This window comes from Mauremys mutica, chromosome 14, assembly GCF_020497125.1.
Source record: "Mauremys mutica isolate MM-2020 ecotype Southern chromosome 14, ASM2049712v1, whole genome shotgun sequence".
Taxonomy (NCBI): domain Eukaryota; kingdom Metazoa; phylum Chordata; order Testudines; family Geoemydidae; genus Mauremys; species Mauremys mutica.
The window spans coordinates 41,868,072-41,890,101 of NC_059085.1; the positions used below are offsets into that span (position 1 = coordinate 41,868,072).

The 22,030-nt window shown below is 55.4% G+C and overlaps 1 protein-coding gene across 5 annotated transcripts in view; it reads left to right on the plus strand.

Moving 5' to 3' along the window:
* ZFPM1 (zinc finger protein, FOG family member 1) overlaps window positions 1–22,030 on the plus strand; it is a 125,374-nt gene that overhangs the window by 49,865 nt on the left and 53,479 nt on the right. For 2 of the 5 annotated variants that reach the window (XM_044987140.1, XM_044987142.1), the window contains exons 2-3: window positions 3,656–3,787; window positions 9,204–9,299. In XM_044987140.1, the coding sequence (XP_044843075.1) occupies window positions 3,656–3,787; window positions 9,204–9,299 (228 nt within the window). Of the gene's footprint in view, window positions 1–3,074; window positions 3,148–3,655; window positions 3,788–9,203; window positions 9,300–22,030 lie in introns of those variants that run through there. The other 3 variants (XM_044987141.1, XM_044987143.1, XM_044987144.1) reach the window with 2 other exon arrangements.

Here is a 22,030-nt window from a genome sequence, read left to right on the forward strand (position 1 = left end):
CTCTTTATTCACGCTTATTGTTGTCTGCTTTGTATAGATTATGGGCCCTTTGTTCTCCCGGTGTAAATAGACATGCCTGGAGTCACAGAGAGTGGCTGAGGTCTGGAGAAATGCGCTGTGCGGTTTTATTCCCGTTCCCCTTTTTGGCGGGAGCTGCTTGCCATATTTGGGGGCCGGAGGTTCCAGGCCTGGTTAGGCTTGGAGGATGTGATGGTCTGTTCCCGGGGAATCGGTTTGATTGTGTTTTTGTGTTTGATCTCTCTCTGCGCTGGAGAGCTCATTACCACGGCAGCGTTCCCTTACGCGGCTCCGTCATTAGAAGCAGGCTTCTCTTCTCTTCTTTCAGTGACTACGGTTCCTTTCTGAACCTGGCTGGTTCGGTCACTGCACAGACTGCTGTGGCCTCGGCACACTGACGTGTGGGGTAACGCAGACTGCACATTTGACCAGCCAGTTGAAAGCGGTCTAATGAGTGGATGACCTGCCAGGCAGTGCCTCCTGGGTATGGTGGGACTCATTCTGCTACTCCTGCATACGGTGGAAGTCCCCTTTCAGCTGCATGGTGTGTGTGGGGGGGGTTCAATCGTGCAGTGGTTTTCAACCTTTTTTCATTTGTGAACCCCCTTAAAAATTTTCAAATGGAGATGCAGAACATAGAACAGCCAGACTGGGTCGGACCAGAGGTCCATCCAGCCCAGCATCCTGTCTTCCGAATACCACTGCACTAGCACATCCAAACCTCTCCACGTGGGCCCCAGGCTCCCGGGCCAGCTCTGCCGTGAGCTGGGAGAGACAGCATTCTGGGGAACAGCATGCAAACGACTGGGCCAGCAGTCCTATTCGGGAATTCCTGTCTCCAGCGCTAGCAGCATTTGACTTGCCCTGAGTTAGACGTGCCTGTCGCAACCACTCGCCGTGGGCGTGTCAGCTGCGAACCAAGTGGTTTCCGAGAGGAGGCCGACTAATCCCTGAGGGGCTGGTCCTGCTGGAGCTAGTCTGTGTGGCACAGCCACGTGGCTGCACAGTGGAACTGAAGTTAGAAACATAACGCAACCCACACTCCGATCCGGAGGCTGCAAAGCCGCCTCCAGTTCTGGGGTGAGCTCGGCGTACGTGTGACCCACGGAGGTGTGTGTGTTCCGTGTCCCCTCCTGGTGCCCAATCAGCAGAGGATGGGACTTCACCACCCTCGCTAGAAAGCTTGGCTTGTCAGCTCCAGCTATAGCAGCTCACCCTCCTAGCTCTGGAGGCCTCTGCTTCAAGCCCCATTGTGTCTGCCAGGATGGCATCATTGCATAGACACATGGCCCAGCCGTGTTAGACTCTGCTCCAAGGAATCCAGCCTGTCTTCGTTTATGATTGCACAGAAAATGAGGGCAGAGAATGTCCTTCACACCTTGAGGAGCCCAGTCCTTTAAGGAGCCAGCGTCGTTCTCCCTTGATTTGCCATTCCGTGGCTTAGCTGTCGGTCAAATGGGATGATGATGATGATGATGATGATAATCCAGAGGAATGTTTTAAACCTAATTCACTGATGTCTGTAAAGGGCTTTAAGGTCCTCCGGAAGATGCTATGGAAAAACACAATGTGTAGTAGCGGCTTCCAGAAGCTGGGAATGGGCGACAGGGGATGGATCACTTGGTGATTCCCTGTTCTGTTCATTCCCTCTGGGACACCTGGCACTGGCTACTATCAGGAGACAGGATACTGGCCTAGACGGACCTTTACGTGTTTGCAAACATTTCAGTATCGCCCCATGCAGCCTGCGGCCTTGCCAGAGAGATGAAGGCAGCCTCACCCCAGAGTAAAGTGAGTGGGGAAAGCTTCCTTCAACCCCTGCCCCCCGCCCAACTTCCCACGGGGCATGTCAGAATAATCCTCTCTCTCCTCTGCCCCCCGTCCCTCTCCCCATGGGCCCCAGACGCCAGCGCAGGAATCAGTCTGTGGACATTGTGAAACAAGGGCTTTGCGAGTGCTGAGAGAAGCCCGTTCCATTGTCCCGGTCCGCCTGGTGCCCAGCTGCGGGAGTTCATGCCGTCTCATGGGTGGCTCCTTGGGATCTCTGTGAAACAAGTGGAGAGGGCTTGGGCCCAGGTCCCTGCATGCCTTAACATGGCGAGAGACGTCCTCGCCGCTGGGCCCCGTGTTAGCAATGTGAGACCAAAGCGCTTGCCGGATGGGTGGGAGGCAAACCACCCGGGTGAAGCCACGGTGCCCCTGGGACTTCTCACTCTGGATGGGCGGGGCTGGGGGGGAAGGGACCCCTCTCCTTTCTGTCCCACCAGGTAGGAAGTAGAACACCCCCCTGCCCGAGGTAACTGAGCTCCCCACCTCCAGGAGCAGAGAGGTTCAAACAAGCTGTGTGATTAGGAGTAGAACCTAGAAGGAACTAAAAGCAGCTCCTATGTAGCCATGGCCTCCGCCCCTCTTCTTTTCCTGTCTTACTGGTTTCTTTCAGACCCCCCCCCCCGCCCCCCGGCTCTGAGCTGTCCAGATCGCTCTCCGCCGAGCAGGTGGCATGTTTGGAGAGCACCGTTTACAAGGCACAGAGACATTTGTAGCCTTAATATATTTCCTTCAATAACCAATAACGTGTGTCTGCAGTGGTCAGCAGAGCTTATAAAAGTGACAATAAAACTAGCCGGGCTTTGTGTTGGCTGGCGCGGGATGAGCCTGCTAGCCTGGCCGGGGGGGGGGCCTCTGGAGGGGCTGGGGCTGAGCCGTACCCGGGTCCCTTTGTTAGGTCAGTGAAGGAAATGGCCTTCACCCTGGGTGCTGCGATGCGAGTGCCCTGGAGACCCTCCCCTGGGCATTGTGCATTTCTGGGGGGCTGCTTGCAGACTCTGCCTACGAGTCAGGGCTGCCAGTGCTCTGATCAGTGCTGAGCGTGGAAAACACTGGAGTCCGCCCTGGGAAACGCTTCTCAGCTGTTGAATTCCTCTTGCACTTAGAGCTGAGTGAATCAGAGCTGGTCAAAACCCTGCTCCTGCTCCCCCCCCCCGAAAAAATCCACCCTGGCACTCAGTGTCTCTCGCCCCGCCATAGTAATGGACCGGTTCATGGGGAGGAACTGTTGCTAGTCTATCAGGGCGCCCTCAGTGTTCTCTGTGATTGGAGTGCGTGGCTTTGAAATCCGTGTTCTTGCAGGTAGGGTTTTTGGAAGGACCCATTCCATCTGCCCAGGAGAGGGTGGGGGTGGGGAGGAAGAGTAGCTAACATCTGGAGTGCTGTGTGTCACTGGAGCATCTTCCTTATGCTCCTAGCAGGAAGGAGAGGACAAAGGAACAGATCTCTTCGAAATTAGCATGTCTGTTCGTCTGCTGCTTTCCCTGGAAGTGGAAGAGGTGGGAAACCTTGGGAAGGAAACACTTCTTGGGGGGCGGAGGGGGGGGCTCTCCAAGCCCTGATGAGAACAAGGCACTTGATCAGCCTTGTGCTGTGAAATGCCCCCCTGTGGAGAGGGCTCCTGGACTATGGATGCTTCAGAGTTTGCAACAGGTGGCTTCCCGTCTCCCCTCCCAGGCAAAGGAAGGGTGAGAATCTGCCTGATGGAAACTGCTAGCCAGGCCTTTGTGCCGGGCGCCTGCCTGGACGTATGGCCCGAGGGCTCTGCCTTCTCGTCACTTACCTGTCCGACTCCTCTTGTGTTTCGAAGGTTCCTTTGGGGAGATGGAGGAAGGTGACGACGTCCCGGCGGAGGAGAATAGCCAAGCTGAGAGAGAGGGTGCAGCATCAGCCCAAAATGGATCTGCAGAGTGTGATGCCTCAAGCCCTGCTGGCGGTGAAGGTAAGTCCCGCTCTGGTGGCTTGTGGCTGTGGAGTTACTGCGCCGCTTGCTTGGGCTCTCGTGTAAAGCCGCATATGGTGAGAGAAGCTCCCTGCCCGAGGGTGTCAGTCGCCTTCTACTTAGTGGGGGAGCAGGGGCGGTAAGGAAAGCAGCAGAAGTGCAAGCCCACCAGGTCGCCCCCTGGCCGGCGCGCCTCAACTCTGCTCCGGAGACAATGCCCGGATTGCTTCTTCTCCGAGGCCTGTCCATGGCCTGGCCTCTACGGCCCCTTCGAGAACGCTAGTGATTATCCAGTGTGCCCCGGAGCGGGGGCTCACCAGGGTGGGGTGTTAGGTGAACCAGGTGGAGTCACTCACAGAGGTCCTGGCAGCTCTGTATTTGAGGAGCTGGAGTTCCTCTTGGCTCTCCAGTGGTTGGATCTGCCTTTGTGGGAGGGCTGGCTCCCCCGGCCTTTAACGTGCCACAGAAATGATGTGGGAAAGAGGAGCGTTGTGGTCTGAGCATGGGCTGCTCCTGGACCCGCTGTGGCTGAAGAGCGGCCAGCCTGGCCCCTCGCTGGGGCTGTATCTGAGATCCACTTTCCCCTGTCCATCAGGTGTCTGGGGTGGGCTCTGCTCTGGGGAGTGCGAGAGGTTGTGATGCATCAAAAAAGCAGGTTGATGTTTGGCTTAGTTGCTCGTGGGGGCTTTTTCCTGCTCGGTCCTCCCCAGGGCCTCCTGCCTCAGGTGGGGAGCAGCAGTCGGGCATGGGTAGCACAACCCACTCTGTTGTTACAAGACTGGCAGAACGATGCCATCATGACTGTCACCTGCAAATCCGAATCCCTGCAAGCGCCATGCTCGGCCCATCCCTGACGCGTTCCCATCTGGCTCCGCGTAAGGAGACTCCTCCCTGGTGTCAGGGGAGCTGCTGGCTGGGTCCGTGGCTCCGTGACCACCGTCTCCCTCTGGGCCTCTGCCCTTGCAGGGTGCAACCGTGGTGTGTGTTCGGCTCCCTGATTGGCGATCAGCCTGGGAGGAGCAACCTCCGTGGGGCCTGAGATCTGGCGAAAGGCACCCAGGCCTCCACCTTGAAATGCTTCCTAACCTGACCCTCCCGTCAGAAGGTTCCCTGGCACAGTAATTGTGACTTTGGTCCAGCCAGTGCCCCTTTGCCCCAACTTCCACCAGTGCAGCCAGTGGAAGGAGGAGATAGTCTCTTCCTCTGGTCACTGTAGGGCCGTTTCTTGACCTGTCTCGCTCTGAGCGGCCCCTTTGCTTGGCAGTCTGGTGGAGGCACACTGAGCTTGTATGGGGGAGGGTATGGGGAGCCAGAAGCAGGTGCGTGGAAACTTGAGGTGTGAAACTGACATGGGGCTGGCTGCTAATGAATTGGCCTCCTGGCTGCATGTCCGTCCTGTGAGGTGATCTGAGGACAGCCTCCCCTAGAGTGCACGAGCCCAGCGTAGGGGTATGTCTGCAAGGGGGCGGGCGGATGCAGGAGTGGGGGATCTGGCTAGTAGGTACAGGGCTCCATTGCATTAAATGCGCCAGTGCAATCTGGTGACATTGGTTACCAGGTACAAAGTGACCCATAAAGTGGAGCCAGCCTGCAACCGCTAAGGATCGTGGGACAGGGTCATGGATAGCTGGCTCTCTCCCCAGTGGAAATGTGCACATGATGTTGCACGGCTGTCATGGTGATGTCACTGGAGGAAGTTGCCCCGATTAGGCATGGATCCAGTGGCATGATGCTTGCTACCTTGTCTTTTGCTTCCTGTCCAAACAATCTTGCAGCATCCCTGGCTGGCACGCAGCAATAATCGGCAGCCGCACTGCACCCCAGCCTGGGAGGTGACTGCATTTCAGTGCCGACACAAAGCGATCCTAGCTCTGGGGAGGGGGTGCGAAGTGTAATCAGTTAATGTTTGCAGTGCCCTTTGAGATCAGTGGTGCCAGGTGGTGATAATCAGTCCAGTCGTGCCCCGGTGTGAGGGGTACCCGAGTCTTAGCTCTGATGCACATTTTGGAGAGGGTTAGTTTCTTTCCCGTGCTGGAGCTGAAACAGCCTCCCATCCCGTGCGTGGTGCGGCTCGTACACACACCCCTTCCTGTGCCAGACCCCACCAGGTGGCTCTGGCAGTCAGCACCAGCACAGGGAGATTGCGGAATCTATTTCCTAGCAGGAACCCACCCTCCGTCAAAGTCCGAGACCTGCCATGATAGCAAAGGTTTCCGGAGATCGATGCCACTGGAAGATTCTGGCCTCTGACTTGGCAGTCAATAAACTGGAGCACTTGCCCCCTAGATAAAGGGAAGGAAAACTCCCCGGGGGAGGAGGCCTTGAGCAAAGGGAGCAGAATGTTAATCTCCCGATAATCTTCCCCGATAAGGGGCAGCTAGCGTGGTGGGAGCGCACGAGTTCCTCCAAGCCAGAGTCTTGTCCATGACCCTCTGTATCTCCTGCCCCACCCTGTCCCCACTGAATGGGGCCTTGGGTCATCCGCCAAGCGTGATGGTTGTTGAGGTGGTCGGGGGCGAGGGGCGTTGAAGGAGGCTCCTTTTGAGAAGTGGTTTGTGGCTGGCAGACTTTGCTCCCCGCTGGGCTGGGCTGACAGAGGAAGCGAGTGGCTCTTTATCTGATTGGGGAGCTCAATGCAGTCCCGAGGTTGGGGGGTTAGGGAGCTGGAAACTCAGCCGGAGAGCTGCACCTGGCACTAGGCTGCTTTGATAAAAAGGTGATAGTGCAGATAATGCCGAGCAGCAATAACGGCTGCGAAAGCTTTCAGCGAGATGGATAAAAATCAATATGCCAGGCACTTTGATTTATAGCCAAAAATAATAGGACTTTTATACCCGGTGATTGATTTATTTGATGTTAATCATCCCGCTTATCACCTGTATTAATATCGCCAATGCCGGTGACGTCACCCAGGGCGTTCTTTATGGCGCCTATCGATTTGGGCTTTGCAATGGTTATCCGCCCTGGACGTGAAGACAAACATGCACTTTGGGCGCTAATCTGTCGCACTGTCATATGCAGATAGGCTTATCGGCACCATCTTTAACAGCAGTTAATGGAGAAAATAATTGTTATCAAGTTGCTATGTAGCCGCCACAAATAGAGCCATGCCGGGAGCTGTATTTCAACAGGCTCCCTGACATGGGGCCCTTGGTGGGATGGAAAGGTAAGGAGGTGCCTTCCCACAGGTTCCCTCAGGCTTCTGAATGTTAATGAGAACTTCCAAGTCCGTAGCGAAGGAGAAAGGGGTTTATGTCTCCAGATGCTCACCGGCCTGCTTGAATGCTCCTCTGGCCTGACTTGAAATTTACAAAAACCAGCACTCAGCCAATCCCCCTCTGTAGCAGAGTGAAGACTCCCCGGCGCAGCGCCTCCTGCTGGTCATCTTGGGAATTAACTCTTGTCCAGCCCAGAGCGTCCTCTGCAGACCAGTGTCTCGCCTGCCTTAGGGCCCCGTGTCCCTCCCAGACGCCGGTGCTCCTCCACCTCAGGGCTCTGCCCTCCGCAGTACCCCCACTCTGGGTCTCCCCTCCCCGGGGAACCCCCAACCCTCTATCCCCGCCTTGCCTCAGTGGCTGCTGCCAATCGTCATCTAGCCCACGTTCTCTGGGGTAGACTGCAGTCCGTAATGGTCACTCATCACTGGACTAGCTGCCTCTGCCTATCCCCAGGCTACACCTCTGTAGCCCCAGTACCTGCTTCGGGCCTTATCCAAGGCTCCCCACCTCCTCCTGCCTTTCCGCGGCACTGCTCTGTTTCCGGTACCCTGATCCCAGGCAGCCGAGTCCTTCTCTCTCCACAGCTAGAGAGAGAGTCTGACCCAGCTCCTCCCTGAGCCCTTATACCAGGGCCAGGGGCACCTGATCGGGGCATGGCCCCAGCTGTGGCTGCTTCCCTTTACTCTCAGGAGCGGGGTAACCGCCCCGCTACACGGTCCGTTAGCTGAAGGCCTTGCTCCCAGCCGGTGAGTGTTGTGCGATATCTCTCTGCTTGGGGCAGATGGCTGGAGACCGAGGGTCAGGTGTTGGCCATGTGCCATTGCACAGTTGCGTTAGTGGGCAGTATCTCGCTGGTTGCACGTGTGCAATTGATCACCATTCCCGGCGCATGTTTTGCTGATACAATTCTAAAAATCTGCCCCGAGTTGCTCTTAAAGCTACAAATGCCAACTCTTCTCGCCTTGCTGCTCCCACCTCCACCTCCACCCCCAGGCGCATCCCTTCTCACTTTCTCCCGTGCTGGCAATGCTCTGCTCTGGATCTACGGTGAAGTTCCCTTGCATGCGTGGATAATACGAGTCCATTCCAGGTCCTTTCCCAGTCCATCTGCCAGTGCACCTCAGTTGCCCAACCCCCCCTTGTTACTCTAATCCTATCTCCCAGGCCCCTGCTCACCACACCGCTTTGCCAGCACTCCTCTGACCTGGGGCCAGTTCTCCGTTGTGTCATTTCGCTTGCCCCATACACAACAATGCTGCTACGTCAGTGGCTGCTGCCCCTGCAGGACTCTCCCGGTACACCGGAGTCTTGACCTGGGGCACATCCGCTGTTCAACTACCAGTCCCATCAATTTGCACAGCAGCGGGTTGTGTATGGACTAATACCCCCTTGAGAAGGGTGTCAAAAAGGCTGCTGTTCACGTGTTCACAGCTAGGAACCCAGGAGTCCTGGATGAAAAGGCTCCCTCCTGCTCGCGTGCACTGGGGATGCCTGCAGAGTAGACAGGAAGGATTGGGGTTCCTGGCTTGGCATTTTATTAGTACTGGCGGTATCGTAATGCCTAGGAGATCCCCATGGATCAGGCGCTAGGTGCTTTACAAACCCAGAAGAAAACCACAGTCCCTGCCCAAGCAGCTTCCAATCCAAGTACCAGGCAAGAGGCGACTGATGGAGCTGGGCCAATGGGGGAGCACGAGGAGGCCAGAATGACAGGCTGTGGGCTCAGCGCACCAGCTGCCTTGGTTAGTTGTCAAGCTTGGTTAGTTGTAGGCTTCGCTGCAGGGAGCCGAGGCTGGAGGAGGGATTTGAAGGGCGAGGATGAGGTGGCTTTGCAAGTGTTTACAGGAAGCTCTCCCCAAGCGCGGAGAGCAGCCTGGGAGAAAGAACGGAGGGGCTCGTTTGAGAAGGTAGGAACTGGGCAATGGAGGCTGGCGTTGTGGGCTGATGGGGCTTGAGCTTCGAGGTTTTGGAAGTGAACGCGAAAGGAGTAGGGTGGGGAAAGGCCTGCAAACGGGCCGTGGGACTCTACTCCGCCAAGAACATCCTAGGGCGTTGCTTGCTATTGTCTCCCGTCTGTGGTGGCCCTTTTCCGGTGGGTTTTTGGGCTGGCAGAGGAGTCCCCAGCACGGTGGGAAGTTGTATCCGACGTTCCTTTTAAGCTTGTACGACACGGTAACAGGCCGTTTCCTCCATTCCAGAAGCAGAGTCCAAAGAAGCCTCGGAAAGTCCGAAGGAGTCAAAAAAGGAGGAGCCTGGAGAAAATCCGCAGGAGCCGAACCCATGGACTGGGCCAGGTAAATCCCCCCCGTCCCCAAAACGTGTCCTCTGCCCCATCCTGAACCCTGCGGGGACACCCTGCATCCTAAAGGAGGGAGGGCTCAGCAGCGTGTATCTCCGTGCTGTCCCCGCTGAGAAGCATGGCTTACTCTGTCTTCCAGCTGAAAAATGCCATGGCTGGACCTGGGATGGAGGCAGAGGCCATCCTGGCTTCCGGGTTTGATGGCTTTGACTTTTCTGTCTTGCTGCTCATTGTCTCTGGGCTCTTCACTGGTTGGCCGGTCATGTATGACCAGGCAGATACGAATGTCTTGAATGTCAGTGTCTTCCCAGGCCATTTGCCTTTCAAAGGGCTCCGTGGAGGCGGCTGGGAGCAGCTTGGCCATTTTGAGAAGAACGGGCCCCAATGTCTCAGGAGGTCTGTTCCCACAGTGACACTGGGGCGATAGCTGGAGGGGGTGGGGAAGCAGGTGAGCTGTCCCCTGATGTCAGCAAGGAGACCTGACTAATGTTACACGGGGAGGAAGCCCCACCCCCGCAACACAAACAGATGTCGGAGTGAGTGGGGCAAGTTACAAACAACTTGAATGTGGGCGTTGAGGAAAATCCGGCATCAATGGTGTGTTTAGCCACTGTAGGCAGCAGAGCCTCGGGATCCGAGCACCCCAAACTTCCTGCATCTGAAGGAGGGGAGAGGGTTGGACTCTGAATCCCAGATCCGAATGCCACATTTGTCCCCCCGATATTCCCAAATTCCAAGGCCAGAAGGGACCACTGTGAGGATGTAGTCCGATCTCCTGCAGAACGCAGGCCAGGGAACAAAGGAAGCGCAGGCGGTGGCCGAAGCCTGGGATTGAAACAGGAGCTGCATTCGCTCCCCTGTTCTGTACCTTCAACTCATCTGTGGTGTGGCTTGGAGGCTTTGTTGTCTCCAGCCTCAAAACAGGTGCCATTGATCCTAAAAGAGGCCCAGAGCAGGGTAACAATGGAGATCGGGGTCTAGTAGGACTCGTGTGTGATTGAATATTACAAACCTCAGGATTTACCCAGGAGAAAGGAAAGAGCTGGAGGGGACACGGGTCCTGGCCCTGGCCCTTAACAGAAGAGTATGGGGTCGTTTGATGACATGGTGAAGGACAGTATATTTACCACTAATAGGACTAGATGTAAACTTCAGCCAACCTGTGGAACTCGCTGTTGCAGGAGAACAGGGACCAGTACTGCAGCTGCATTTCTTTCAAAAGGGCTTGAATAGCTTTTAATTGTTTATTATTTGTATTAACGTAGTGCCTGGGTTATAACTGCATGCTAACATCACGCTGAAGATGCTTGGATCTCCATTCTTTCAGGGTGAGAGCTAGGTAGCATGTGGTGTCAGGAAGGAGGAGTTATTGATATACAGTGTGGTAAGGTGATCCAGGGATAACGTTTTTCCCTTCCTCTGGAAAAAACCATCCGGCGCTGACCGCTACGTGATTGCATTTGCAATACCAGCTCTGGCCATTGGTCTACGTTCCTACACAGTCACAGTGGGGCTTTGATAGCATCATGGCAACCACAAGAAGAGAGCTAGAGTGGTTAGTGATGTTATCAAAACCCCAAGAAGTGTCTATAGCTGTATATCGCCGTCTTCCTGTCTTGTCATCTCTGTGTTTTGAATCTGAGTGTCTTTGCGTGACGGCTGCCAGACAGTACAGTGCTGTGCATGCTATCTGGGCCCTTGGTGGACCTATCGCTGCGGTATCTAGAAACCAAAAGGAAGACACAGTCTTTTCCCAAGGAGCTTACAGGCTTGTCTTGGTAACGTTTGGCCATGGTGCCCAGGTGGAAGGTTCCTCCCCCCGACCCCCCAAAGCTGGGCGAGGATCACTGTAGACCTGAAACGTTAACAGACGTGCAGTAGGTGTGGATATCCTCCTTGCGACCGAGAGGTGTTTCTCTGCTCCCGCCATGGACCGAGGCGGGGGAAAGACCTAGCTTTGAAAGACCTAGGTGGAAGTTGGTGCGAGTGGCTGTAGTTCATCCATTGAAGGAGATGGTCCCTGTGTTTCCATGTCCTGAGTTCCTATCCTACCATTGAGCTGTCCTCTTTGTAGGCCAGTTTAGGTCTCCCTTATACTCCCCCGTGCGTCTGGGCACCGCTGGCAGTGGTGTCACACTCCTATCTAGCGGAGCTGGGTGGGATGGCAGGAGGGTGGGGGAACCGCTGCAGAAAGAGAGACGTTGGGGTTGGGTTTTTAAACAAGGAGAACTGGGTTTCCCTCCCTGCTCGGCTTGAGCCCTCATTGCATGCTGGGAAGGCGTGACCTTGAGGCTCGGTTACTATCGGTTTGACTTTGGATCCCTGACCCTCTGGGGAGAAGGGCCTGTGAATCCCTTGGCTCTGCCTGCGTGTGCCTTATTAACTGGGCCCTTCCTCCCTTCCCTACGTGCCACCCATGGCAAAGACCAGCTGCTGAAGGAATGGCCTCCAGCCCTGGCTTAGGGCTGCCTAGCTAAGGGACAGGTTGGAGATTGTCCCGGCTCTGCTATCGAAGCAGCATGGGAAACAGCGAGTGCCAAGGCACATGTGCAGCTCCCATGACCCCGTCGCCAGCGGCTTTGCCTCATCTGGTGAAATACCCACTGGCGACAGGCCCCGTGGCACTGAGCAGGCCCTATGCCAGGGCTAGCCCTGCCCATCCCCTCCCAGGGGCGGACGCTCCCCTTGGCACAAAGCGACCAGGAGTGTGAGTGGGGTGTGGAGGGGCTGTGCCAAGAGTGGGGCTCAGTCCTGCCACCTTCCCTCTGGGGCCGTGCCCATTGGGGATGGGAAGGGCCTGGCAGAGCGCTGGGCCCGTCTCTTGGCTGGGGCAGGAGAGTTAAGCAGCCTCCTCCCCAGCATGAATCTCTCTGCTGTTTGCTGCTGATACTGTCAGTGGTCCCCTCCCTGCCCCCCTTCCCCCGTTTAAACTCATCAAGGAAGGGAAATGTGCTCCAGTTGATATCCCTGGCCCTTCCTGGATGCGTTGGCAGGAAGTATCTGTGCGGCTTCCACTTCGCCAATCTCCTCTTTATCTGCTCCCTCCCACCCCGGCCCTTTGCCCTAGTGACCATGGAGGGAGGCGGAGGAGAGGTGACGTGATGTGTTCTTTCCCTCCGACCTCTCATCCTCATTAGCCTAATTGCTAATAAGCAGCCTCAGCCCGGGCAGCTCTGCCTCTTCCTTTTGCAGCACTGCTTCCAGCCAAGCAGCTTCCCCGCTTCCTAGCCCCCATATTCAGAGCTCTCCTCTGGCTCACTGGTCGCCTGGTGGAATGAACTGGGGGGCAGGTCGAGAGGTTGGGGGGTGGAGCAGCCTGATCAGGACCCCTCCAAGCCAGGGAATAAAAAGCAAAGTATTCCTATTCCCCCCCCCATCCCAGCAGTCGGCAGTGCCGGGGAGATAATTAAGGGGTTGGATACTTAATTTAATTGGGTTATTGTTATAGTATTTTCCATAATACCTTAAGTAACTTCATCTCACTGCTCAGCACCCCTTAGGAAGCTGGGAGGTCAAATCTCCCAGATAATTTTCCTCCACAACATGCCATGGGCAACCTGGGAGGGTTACCCGCGAGTGCCATCCTGGGAATGCTGTTTTGCGACGAGGTTGCTGGCTGGTGCTGAGTCGCTCACCTTGGGTTTGTTTTTGTAGGGTTGCATATGAGTCCTGAGCAGAGTGCCCTGGCTTGTTGGCAGAACTGGGGGCTCAGAGCCGTGTGTGCACGCGCAAACTTGCGGTTAGCGGCTAGAGCGCTTGTTACTTTTATGCTGGGAGGAGAGCGATCCACAGTGTGATGGGGCTGCCTGTACTGGCACGGGACGGACCGAATGACCCAGGAAATCCCGTCTAGTTCTGTGTCCCTAATTACGCTGCGTACGAACTGATCGTTCCAGCGTCCCTGCCTCTGTCACTCTCCAGCTGCCTGAGAGGCCGAAGCAGCAGTGAAATAGAACAGACTCTGCGCCGCCCCAGCTGTCCCTGCGGGTCGTCTTTCAATCGGCTGAAGGTGTGCGGGGAAAGTTGCGTCGCTTTTTCTTCTCCCTTCCCCGCCCTCGCCAGAGTGAGTTATTTGCATTCTTTATGTAAAAGAGATTTTATTATCGCCTTCTCCCAGCCCATCTCTATTCTGGTAATTGGAGTGATATTAATTTCTGTGTGGCTGGGAGTTGATGGCAGTCCGGCGATGCTGGAGCGATAGGGTGTTCCTTTCGTGCTAACCGCCGCGATAGGCCGTCTATCAGCCTCCGTGCAGGCACTGCACTTATCAGGAATAGAACTGGCAAAAAGGGAAACTTTGAGCAGCCTGAATTTTCTTTTTATCTGGCAGGATCCGCCATATGTCAGCAATGGCAGCTGTGAAGATGCAGTGTGGAGGGGGGGGGGAGCGCCTCTGCTCCCAGACGCTTTTCTTTGTGCCTCTCTGGATCTCGCTTCTGATCTGCTCCGGTGAACTTCCTTTGGGGATTGTGGGGCTTGGCGGGGGAGGGGATAGGTGTCTCTCTGTATTGCCTGGAGCTACCCCGGGGGACTTGCTGTCGCAGCATCACTTCCCCTCTGGGATCCTCTCCAAGGAGGGAGGCAAAGAGGCTAGGTAGCTCGCCGTCATGCCCCACTTGCTGATCTCTCAGCCGCCTCTCGGTGACAGAGGACGCGCTGCCTGCGATGCGAAGTCCTGGGGGACGGCCGGTGTATGAATTTATTTTGAAGGAGGCCGTGTAACGGAATGACTCCTTTAAAGGAGATGCTGTCGGGTGACTCCACATTGCTGACTGCGACCGAGCTTCGCTTGGGAAGCCCCCGAAGAACCGATCTATTTCCAGGATTGTTTTAAACATACCAGTTCATGGCTTGTGTAACTTGGGGGGCTGGAGGGAAGCAACACGTTTTTGTAGGGCCTACAGAAGTGGCTTCCACTTTGCTCTGGGCACAAGCAGCTGGCTAACGAGGCGTCCACGTTTTAAGCAGTGGCCCCCTTGTGTAGGATCATGGAATCCTGCTGAGATGGGCCCCGGGTGAGGAAAAGGGCTCGTTCTGTGCCGCCTGGTGATTGGCCACTGATGTAGAGAAGAGCTGGCTTGGCCCTGCTGGCTTGGCCATGTTGGGAGTGTCTCAACTCCACCCCCTGGGCTGGCTCGACCTTGCTGCCTGAGCCCCATCTGCCTGAGAGTGTTTCTCCTCCCACCCCTGTTGGCTTAGCAGACCTGGGCCTCCTGCACACATGGCCACCGGGTGACAGCCCCATCCTCTCCCCTCTAACATGCAACAAGGGCTTCTTGAGCAAAGGCGGGCTGCAAGCCTACGTGTTGAGGGCCATACGTGTAGCTGGCCCCGCCATCTGCATGGGCAGCTAATGGCGCCTGTCAAACTGGCCACACCCCCATTCTGCGGGGGCCAGTCTTGCTAGAGATGCAAAGGTTTCGACCCCCACTTCCTTGACTGGCACATGCCAAAGCAGGGCATGATCCAGCTCAACTCAAGTGTGTGTGCGCGTGCGTGTGTGTGCGTAAAACTTTGGCTGCAGAGTTGGGATCTGTTGGGATCCGAACCCCCGGCGTGCAGGGCAGGTCAGATCTTTAGGTTAAAGAGAGCAAGCGTGAACCTTTCCCCTCCTCCCGTTTCTGTGTAAAGTTTGCCCCTCGTTAGGAATTCACAATTGCCACTGCAGTAGCACCCGCGGCGGTACATAGACTCGTGAAGACATAATCAGTATCACCATCCCCTAGAGTTTAAGAGATCCCCTTAAAATCATGTGATGGGCTTTAAAATCAAGGTTAGTTTTTGAACGGGGGATTCCTTTGATCTCCCTTCTGAGTTTTGGTCCTTTGGGGTGCTCTTGAGGGACATTTTCAAGCTTCTCTATGAAACCATGAGACGTGGAAACTTGCCCTGTCTTTTAAATGAAAGCTGGGCTTGCCAGAGACGTAGGGGGTGGAAGGGACCTCCTGGGCCAGGAAGGCCAGTCCCTGCTATCTCAGATGATCCCGTTCATAAACGTATCAAACTCCGTCATCAAGCTGCGGGGGTGGGGGGTGTTTGGGAGGCTGTTCCAGAACCTCCCTCCTCTGATGGTTAGAAGCCTTCTAATTTCCTGCCTACATTTATTCATGGCCAGTTTATCCCCATTTGTTCTTGTGCCAACATTGTCCTTTAGCTTCCGGGGTTGTTCCGCTCCCTAGTGCTACCCCTGCTGTGTTTACAGAGCGCAATCTGATCCCCTTTGTGTCTGGCTGGGCTAAATAAGCTAAGCCCTCTTAGCGTACGTCTAGGCCACAAAAACACACCTGCAGCCACTGAGTCTCCGAGCCCAGGCCTGCAGACTCAGGCTTGCACTAGCGCAGTGGTTCTCAAACTAGGGCCGCTGCTCGTTCAGGGAAAGCCCCTGGGGGGCCGGGCCGGTTTGTTTACCTGCCGCGTCCACAGGTTTGGCTGATCGTGGCTCCCAGTGGCCATGGTTCGCCGCTTCACGCCAATGGCGGCTGCAGGAAGCGGCGCGGGCCGAGGGACGTGCTGGCTGCCCTTTCTGCAGCCCCCATTGGCCTGGAGCAGCGAACCACGGCCAGTGGGAGCCGCAATCGGCCGGACCTGCTGACGTGGCAGGTAAACAAACCTGCCTGGCCCCCCAGGGGCTTTCCCTGAACGAGCAGCGGCCCTAGTTTGAGAACCACTGTGCTAGAGCATGAAAAATAGCTGGGTCAGTGTTCCTGCTTCGGCTCCGAAGCCCGACGAGGGGGTGGATCTCAGAGCCCAAGCGGGAACATCTATCCGGCTATTTTTAGTGCCATTGCACGAGCCCTGCAACCCCAAGTCTGTAGACCTGGGCTCTGAGACTCGCTACTGTGGGGTGGTTTTGCAGTGTAGACGTACCCAAAGTCTCCTCCCCTAAGATCGGCTCTCCGTACCCCTGGTCACCCTAGCAGCCCTTCTCTGCCCCTGCTCCAGTGTGCGTGGCCGGATTAGCACACGTTTTCCACGTGAGGGATGGATTTAAAGCCCTGGCTCCCGGAGAGAAGTAAAACCCTAAATATCACCAGACTTAGTGATAGAATCGCGCGAGTGGGCAACTCTGTGCTCCCAGCCGCATCAGGGTGGATTCTCCCCCACAGCCGTTCAAGGGTCCCGGAGCTTCCATTTGAAGGGGCCGTGTCAATGCATTGGATCACTTAGTGTGCAAGCGATTGAAACACCCAGCGTGCCTCCCCCTGCTGGTGTTTCTCTCTTTGCTCCACACCTGAAGCCAGACTGGTCCGTTTCCCTTCCTGGTTCTGGTGCACTAGCACAACTGTTTCCAGCCCTGCAGGGGTTACGCTTGCTAGTGTCCCTTTAGCGTCTCCCCTTCCCCCTCTGCCACCTGCTCATCTGGCTCCATTTTTGTTTGTCTATGAAGCAGAGCAGCTGCCAGCGGAGGGGAAGCCTGGGACCTGACCTGGCGCAGCTGCCTCTGAAGTCTATAGAAGTTCCCCATTGAGACCTCACAGGATCAGGCCCATCTATCCCCTTCCGCACGTGATCCGGCAGGTTCCTTTCTTGCTGGCCTCCCTTCTGCTGGGGAGGAAAGGCCCCCTTCCCTCCCACAACACACACCCTCTCAGCGGTGGCTGGCAGGGGTGTAGATTTTTCCTTCTTGCTGGAAGGCTGATCCAGGGCCCATTCCTTGGACTCGGGTGGGCATGCTCCGGATGGTCAGTTTCTCATGGCTCTAGGGACCTGGGGCTCTTCCGTGAGCCTAGATCTTCCCTGTTCTTCATTCCTCTGTGTCTAGGCAGTGCCCCTCTCCCATGCCCCCATTTGGATTTCTCCCATTCTGCGCCTCCAGTCTCCTTTCTGGTGTGCCCCCGGCTGTTTCATTTCTCTAACCCGGTAGCAAGTTGGATCCCCCCCTCCCATCCACTTCCCCGGGGCTGATGGAGCGCCCAGCGCTGGGCTGTAGCGTTGGGGGGGACCCCTGCACATGTCTCCGTGGTAATCTCTCGCACGGGCTGTGTGACGTGCCGACTGAGTGTGAAAGGCAGGGGAGAAGGAATATTTTTATCTTTGAAATGACCTTGTTCGCTGGAGGTGGCTGGCTGCTTAAAATTCTGATATGCAAATAGCTGATAGCTATAATCTATAATCCTCAACTTGGGAGCGTTTACAGAGGTACTGGGCCGTTTAATTTTCCTCCTGTTTTGTAGGCTGGCTCTTGCGCTGACCCCAGTGCTACCTACTCAAGTCCTGACAGACCAGCCAGTTTGTTGCCCATTTCAAAAAGAGACCCTCCTCCTTCATGGTGGGAGGATCCTGCTAAGAGGAGGGGGCAGGAAAGTGGCTCCTACCCGGGATGGGCAAGTGCCTTCACAAATTGCTGCCTTTGCTCACTAAGGCTTAGCTTCTAGCCAATCCTGGGAGAGAATAAGGTACATGGGTCTGTTTTGTGCTGATTTCAGATTCAGTAGCCCCCTTCCAAAGGATCAGATGCTCTCACCCTTCCCTTCCCTTCCTTCCTACCCTGGTCCTCCGAGGCACCATGCCCAAGACTGCCCCCTTGCAGAGGCTGTTTTTTTTAAATTCCTTAATACCCCAGAAGGAGGCACCATTCAGAGATTTGAGGTGCTGGAGCCACAACCCCCATCTCTTAGGCTTTATCTCAGTTGTGCATGTATATTTCAGCATGAACGCAGCAGGTTGGGGTTCCACTGGGGCTCGGCCAGCGGTTCAGGGATGGAGATGCAGTCCTCATGCATCCATAGCTGTAGCTAGATGCTAATCCAGGCCCTGCATCCAGTTGGCCGGAATGTGAAACCCTTCTGGTTCTGGGAGATCCGGTGCACTAGTGATCAGACCCCAGAGTAGGCCAGCCTGTGAGCATCTCGTCCCTTTCCTTGGTCCGTGAGCACGTACTGTAATATTATGGAGCACCATTGGTGACTCCATAATCAGCGGTGTAGCTAGCTTTAGACCTCCATTCTCACTGCTCCCAGCTTCCTTAAATCTTTGACTGTTTGTGATTGGCTAAGAATAGTGCACACACCCAGTTTTTGTCACCCAGTCCTCTACTGGCTTCTAGTCTTTTCATCTCCACCTGTCCTCCTTTGTCTTCCAATCTCTTCTCTCTTTGGGGCTGGAGCTGCCACTTACTGGGGCGGAGTTTTTTCACTGAGTCTCGTCCCTTCCCCCTAACATCTGGTTAATCTGGGTTGTAATCTAATCTGAATGAGATACTTGTCAGAAATGGCATTGTTCTGCCACAGAGCGCGGGTAGCTGTACCTCACTGTAACCGATGATATCTGTTACTTTAGTCTAAAAAACAAATGCAATTCCTAGACCAAACCCTTCAAGATAGGTGTAAATTCACATCCTTGATTGCAACGAAAAGCCTCACTGGCAAATTGCTAGTCATTGCAGGGCATTCGTGGTTTTTAAATTGCCACAAACACCCTTACTCTGACTCTGTCACGTCCTCTGCCTCCTCCACCCTGAGTATAGCAGTTGTAATAGCCCTAGATGACCTTCCCCTTCACCTTTTGATGTAGACTGAGTACCACACGAGACTAATTACCCAATTCCCTTCCTGCAAGGATTCAGAAACTCCACTGTGAGGTTGCTTCTAGAACCAAACCTCCAGGTACCTGTCTCGGGGGAAGTGGGTGAGAGTTAAGGTTGTTTATGGAACAGTAGCTATGAATTTATTTGGCGGTCGGTTTGGTTCTCCAGCGTTTGGCTAGGATTCTGGTATCTCCGAAATGCTCCACTAGCCTCTTTCTGTAGCCGGTGTGCTTCTGCACCGCCACAGCATCAGAGTTCTTAGCTAAGTAACTTGTCTGGGAATTGCTGGTGCGTCTCGGGGAAAACAACCAGAGCATCTGGTTCAGGCATCAAGGTTAGGGAGAAGTAATAAGTTCTTCCCCTCATGCATCACCGGGCTAAGCTCTTTATTGGCAACCTTCTGCAACCCAGGCTAGCTCAGTGTTGGAGTATGGTAGATTTACTGTAGCAGTGGCTCTGCTGCCCTAGTCAGGTCTGGTCTGTATCGACTGAACTAAAGACTGCCAAGCCATAATAGTGATTTAGGGACGGTGAGTGTCTCGGCGATTGCAAGGGCTCTATAATTAGCCTGGACAGCAGAGCGACGGCCGCGTACAATCCCTTGCTGCACTGGCGCTTGGCTAAAAACGGACACTGTTGCCATAAGTCGTACTGGGAAACCCCAAATTCCTACTGGAGTTACTGAAATTGCTTTAGACCACACTGATTAAACTGCACAGGCAAACCGTGCAATTGAAGTGTGTGCGTGGAGTTACCAGAGATGCACATGCAGCCTGGGTAGCTGCATGTCCAAATGGCGAGGGAGCTACCTAATTGGCTCTCTGCACGCCTCGGGTACACACCCTGTCTACCCAGCCCCGGTAGCTGCTATTTGCACATGCAAATGCGTTCACTTTTGAAACCCCGCCCCTTAATCTCTCGAAATCCTTCCGCGTTTAACTTGTGCTTGCAAACGTTTTCTTTTTAAAAATTTTTGCAGGGTGCTCGGCTTGGACTGTGAAACTAAGCTCCTTGCTGCTTGTGCCCTGGCGTGAGGGGGATGACATTCCCTGCCCCCCACACCATCTCCCCTCCACTAGCCCCACATTATTTTCAGTTCCACTTTTAAAATCTCAAATGCGCTATTTATGTAGGGGCGGGGTTTACAAACCTTTTCCCTCCCCCCCCCTTTTTTTTTTAAATGCTCTAAATCTGAGTCTTAAATAGTTCCGTAGTGTTTCTTTAAGGGAGGGGGAATTTAGATCCTCCCAAGACAGGCCTCTGTTTGCTCCTTAGCCCCTCCCCATGGCAAGCTCTCTCAGCTGGGCGGTGAGTAATCTGAATGGCAAGCTGGCCCCTCTTGGGGCGGGGGGCGCTGGGGAAGTGTGTCCAGCGGTGCAGATGAGGAATAGGGGAGGGAGATCGAAGCGTGCTAATGTCCCAGCTCGCTGTCTCCCAGGTGTTGAGTGGAGTCATCCCGTAGCCCAGACTCTAGCTCCAAGTCTCTCCAACAGCTGGACAGCAGAGGGAGAGGCCTCTGGGAAGTGGAACCATATTGACTAATGTTCTGCCATCTTCACTGGCTTCCTGAGTTTTGTGCGCTCTTCCCTGTCTCCTTTGCTCCTTCCCCAGGTGTGGCTGGGAGGAGAGGCCGGGACAGGCTCCTCCTGCCCTCTCAGCTGCAGAGGGGCCGGGCAGCAGCTAGGAGGGAATCTTCCTGGTCCAGCCCCCAGCAGAGCATCTTCTGGCTTGAGAGGTGGCTGGAGGGGGGGACGAGGGTGGAGATCGGCATCTGGTCGAGGCCCAAGTGGAGCAGGCAGGGGGGTGGGAGAAGAGGGAGGGGCAGCCAGTTGCCATAAGCCTGAGGTCTCTTGCGTGAAGGCAATGGCACATCCCCTTTCTTGCACTGCCTGGGGTGTCCTCGTGGCCCCCTGCTGCTGCAGTGCTCTGAGCCCGGCACAGGAGCGATTCATTCCAGCTATTACGGGGCCGATCGATACGCCATCCTTCCGCTGAATAATGGGTGCGCTCTGCAGCTAGATCAAGCCACCTGCCCATTCACATGCGCCCAGCCTCTGGCCCCTTCATCACAGCAGCCTCTCGGCCCCCACAAATACCAATCAGCCCTGTAAAAAGGGAGAAGTAATTGAAAACCTCCCCCGCCGAGCTGTAACTCTGCCCTTTATGGGCTCTTGTCTTTCAGTTTGGTCCCCATCAAAGATTTAAGTATATCTGCAGCCTTTGGGCCTTTTAACACTGCCTCATTTATTTGGTTTCATTTGCCTCTGTCCCTGGGTGCGCAGTAAAGATTATTCACTGTTAGTTATAGAGAGTTGGGGTGGCACGTTCCCCAGTGCAGCGGCCCTGAGAGTCCCTCAGCTAGGAGCCAGCCGGGGCGGCTCGTTTCCAGGTGCCAGAATTTATTTCTGCCTCCCAAAGGTTGACCTGGAATTAGCAGGTCTGTGTGAGAACTTTCAGGCAGAAGGTTGGAAATGCAGCCACTTCTGGGGTGGAACGCGGGAGCGATTTGGAAGTGCACCGCGACGCAGTGGAACGGCACAGGGCAGGAAGTGAAGGAGAAGATTGTATCAGACTGAACGTGCAAGCAGACAGAGTGGGGTTGGGGTGGGAAAGCAGGGTCTGTGAAAACTGCCACAATGGTAGGTAGGTATTTGTGGCTCAGTTTTCCATCTCACGTGGAAGCAAGCCCCTGCCATGCTGTGGTACTCTGCTTGCCAGGCTAGGGTCTTTAGATCAGCATGGACCAGAGCGGGCTGCCCCCCCACCCCCACTGAATCAGAGAAGTTTCCTTCATCTCTTTGAAAGGCTCCCAGTGACCCAGCCCAACCCCGGTTAGCTTCTGTTCTTAGGCCAGTCCCATCCGGACGATTAGAGGAGGGTTTGTCCTTCGCAGTGCCAGCTTCTTGGCTGGGTGGGGAGGTAGCCCCGAGAGCCATCCCATTTCTGTGCCCGCTGGAAGCCCTTGTCTCTCAGGTGGCACGGAGCATGGCGGTGCCCAATCCCCACTGGGCTGGGATGTTCTGACGTCTCCGAGCAGCCCTAAAGCTGGTGGGGTCCAGTGGCAGGGGACGCCGGCTGCTCCCAGAAGGGGGTTTGACTCCGTGTAGCCCAGGGGCTCTCAAAGCACAGGTCTGAACGGCAGCTACTAGCCCCGGGAGGGTACCCTGGGCCCAGCTTGTGCAGTGTCGACGTCCCGTCTG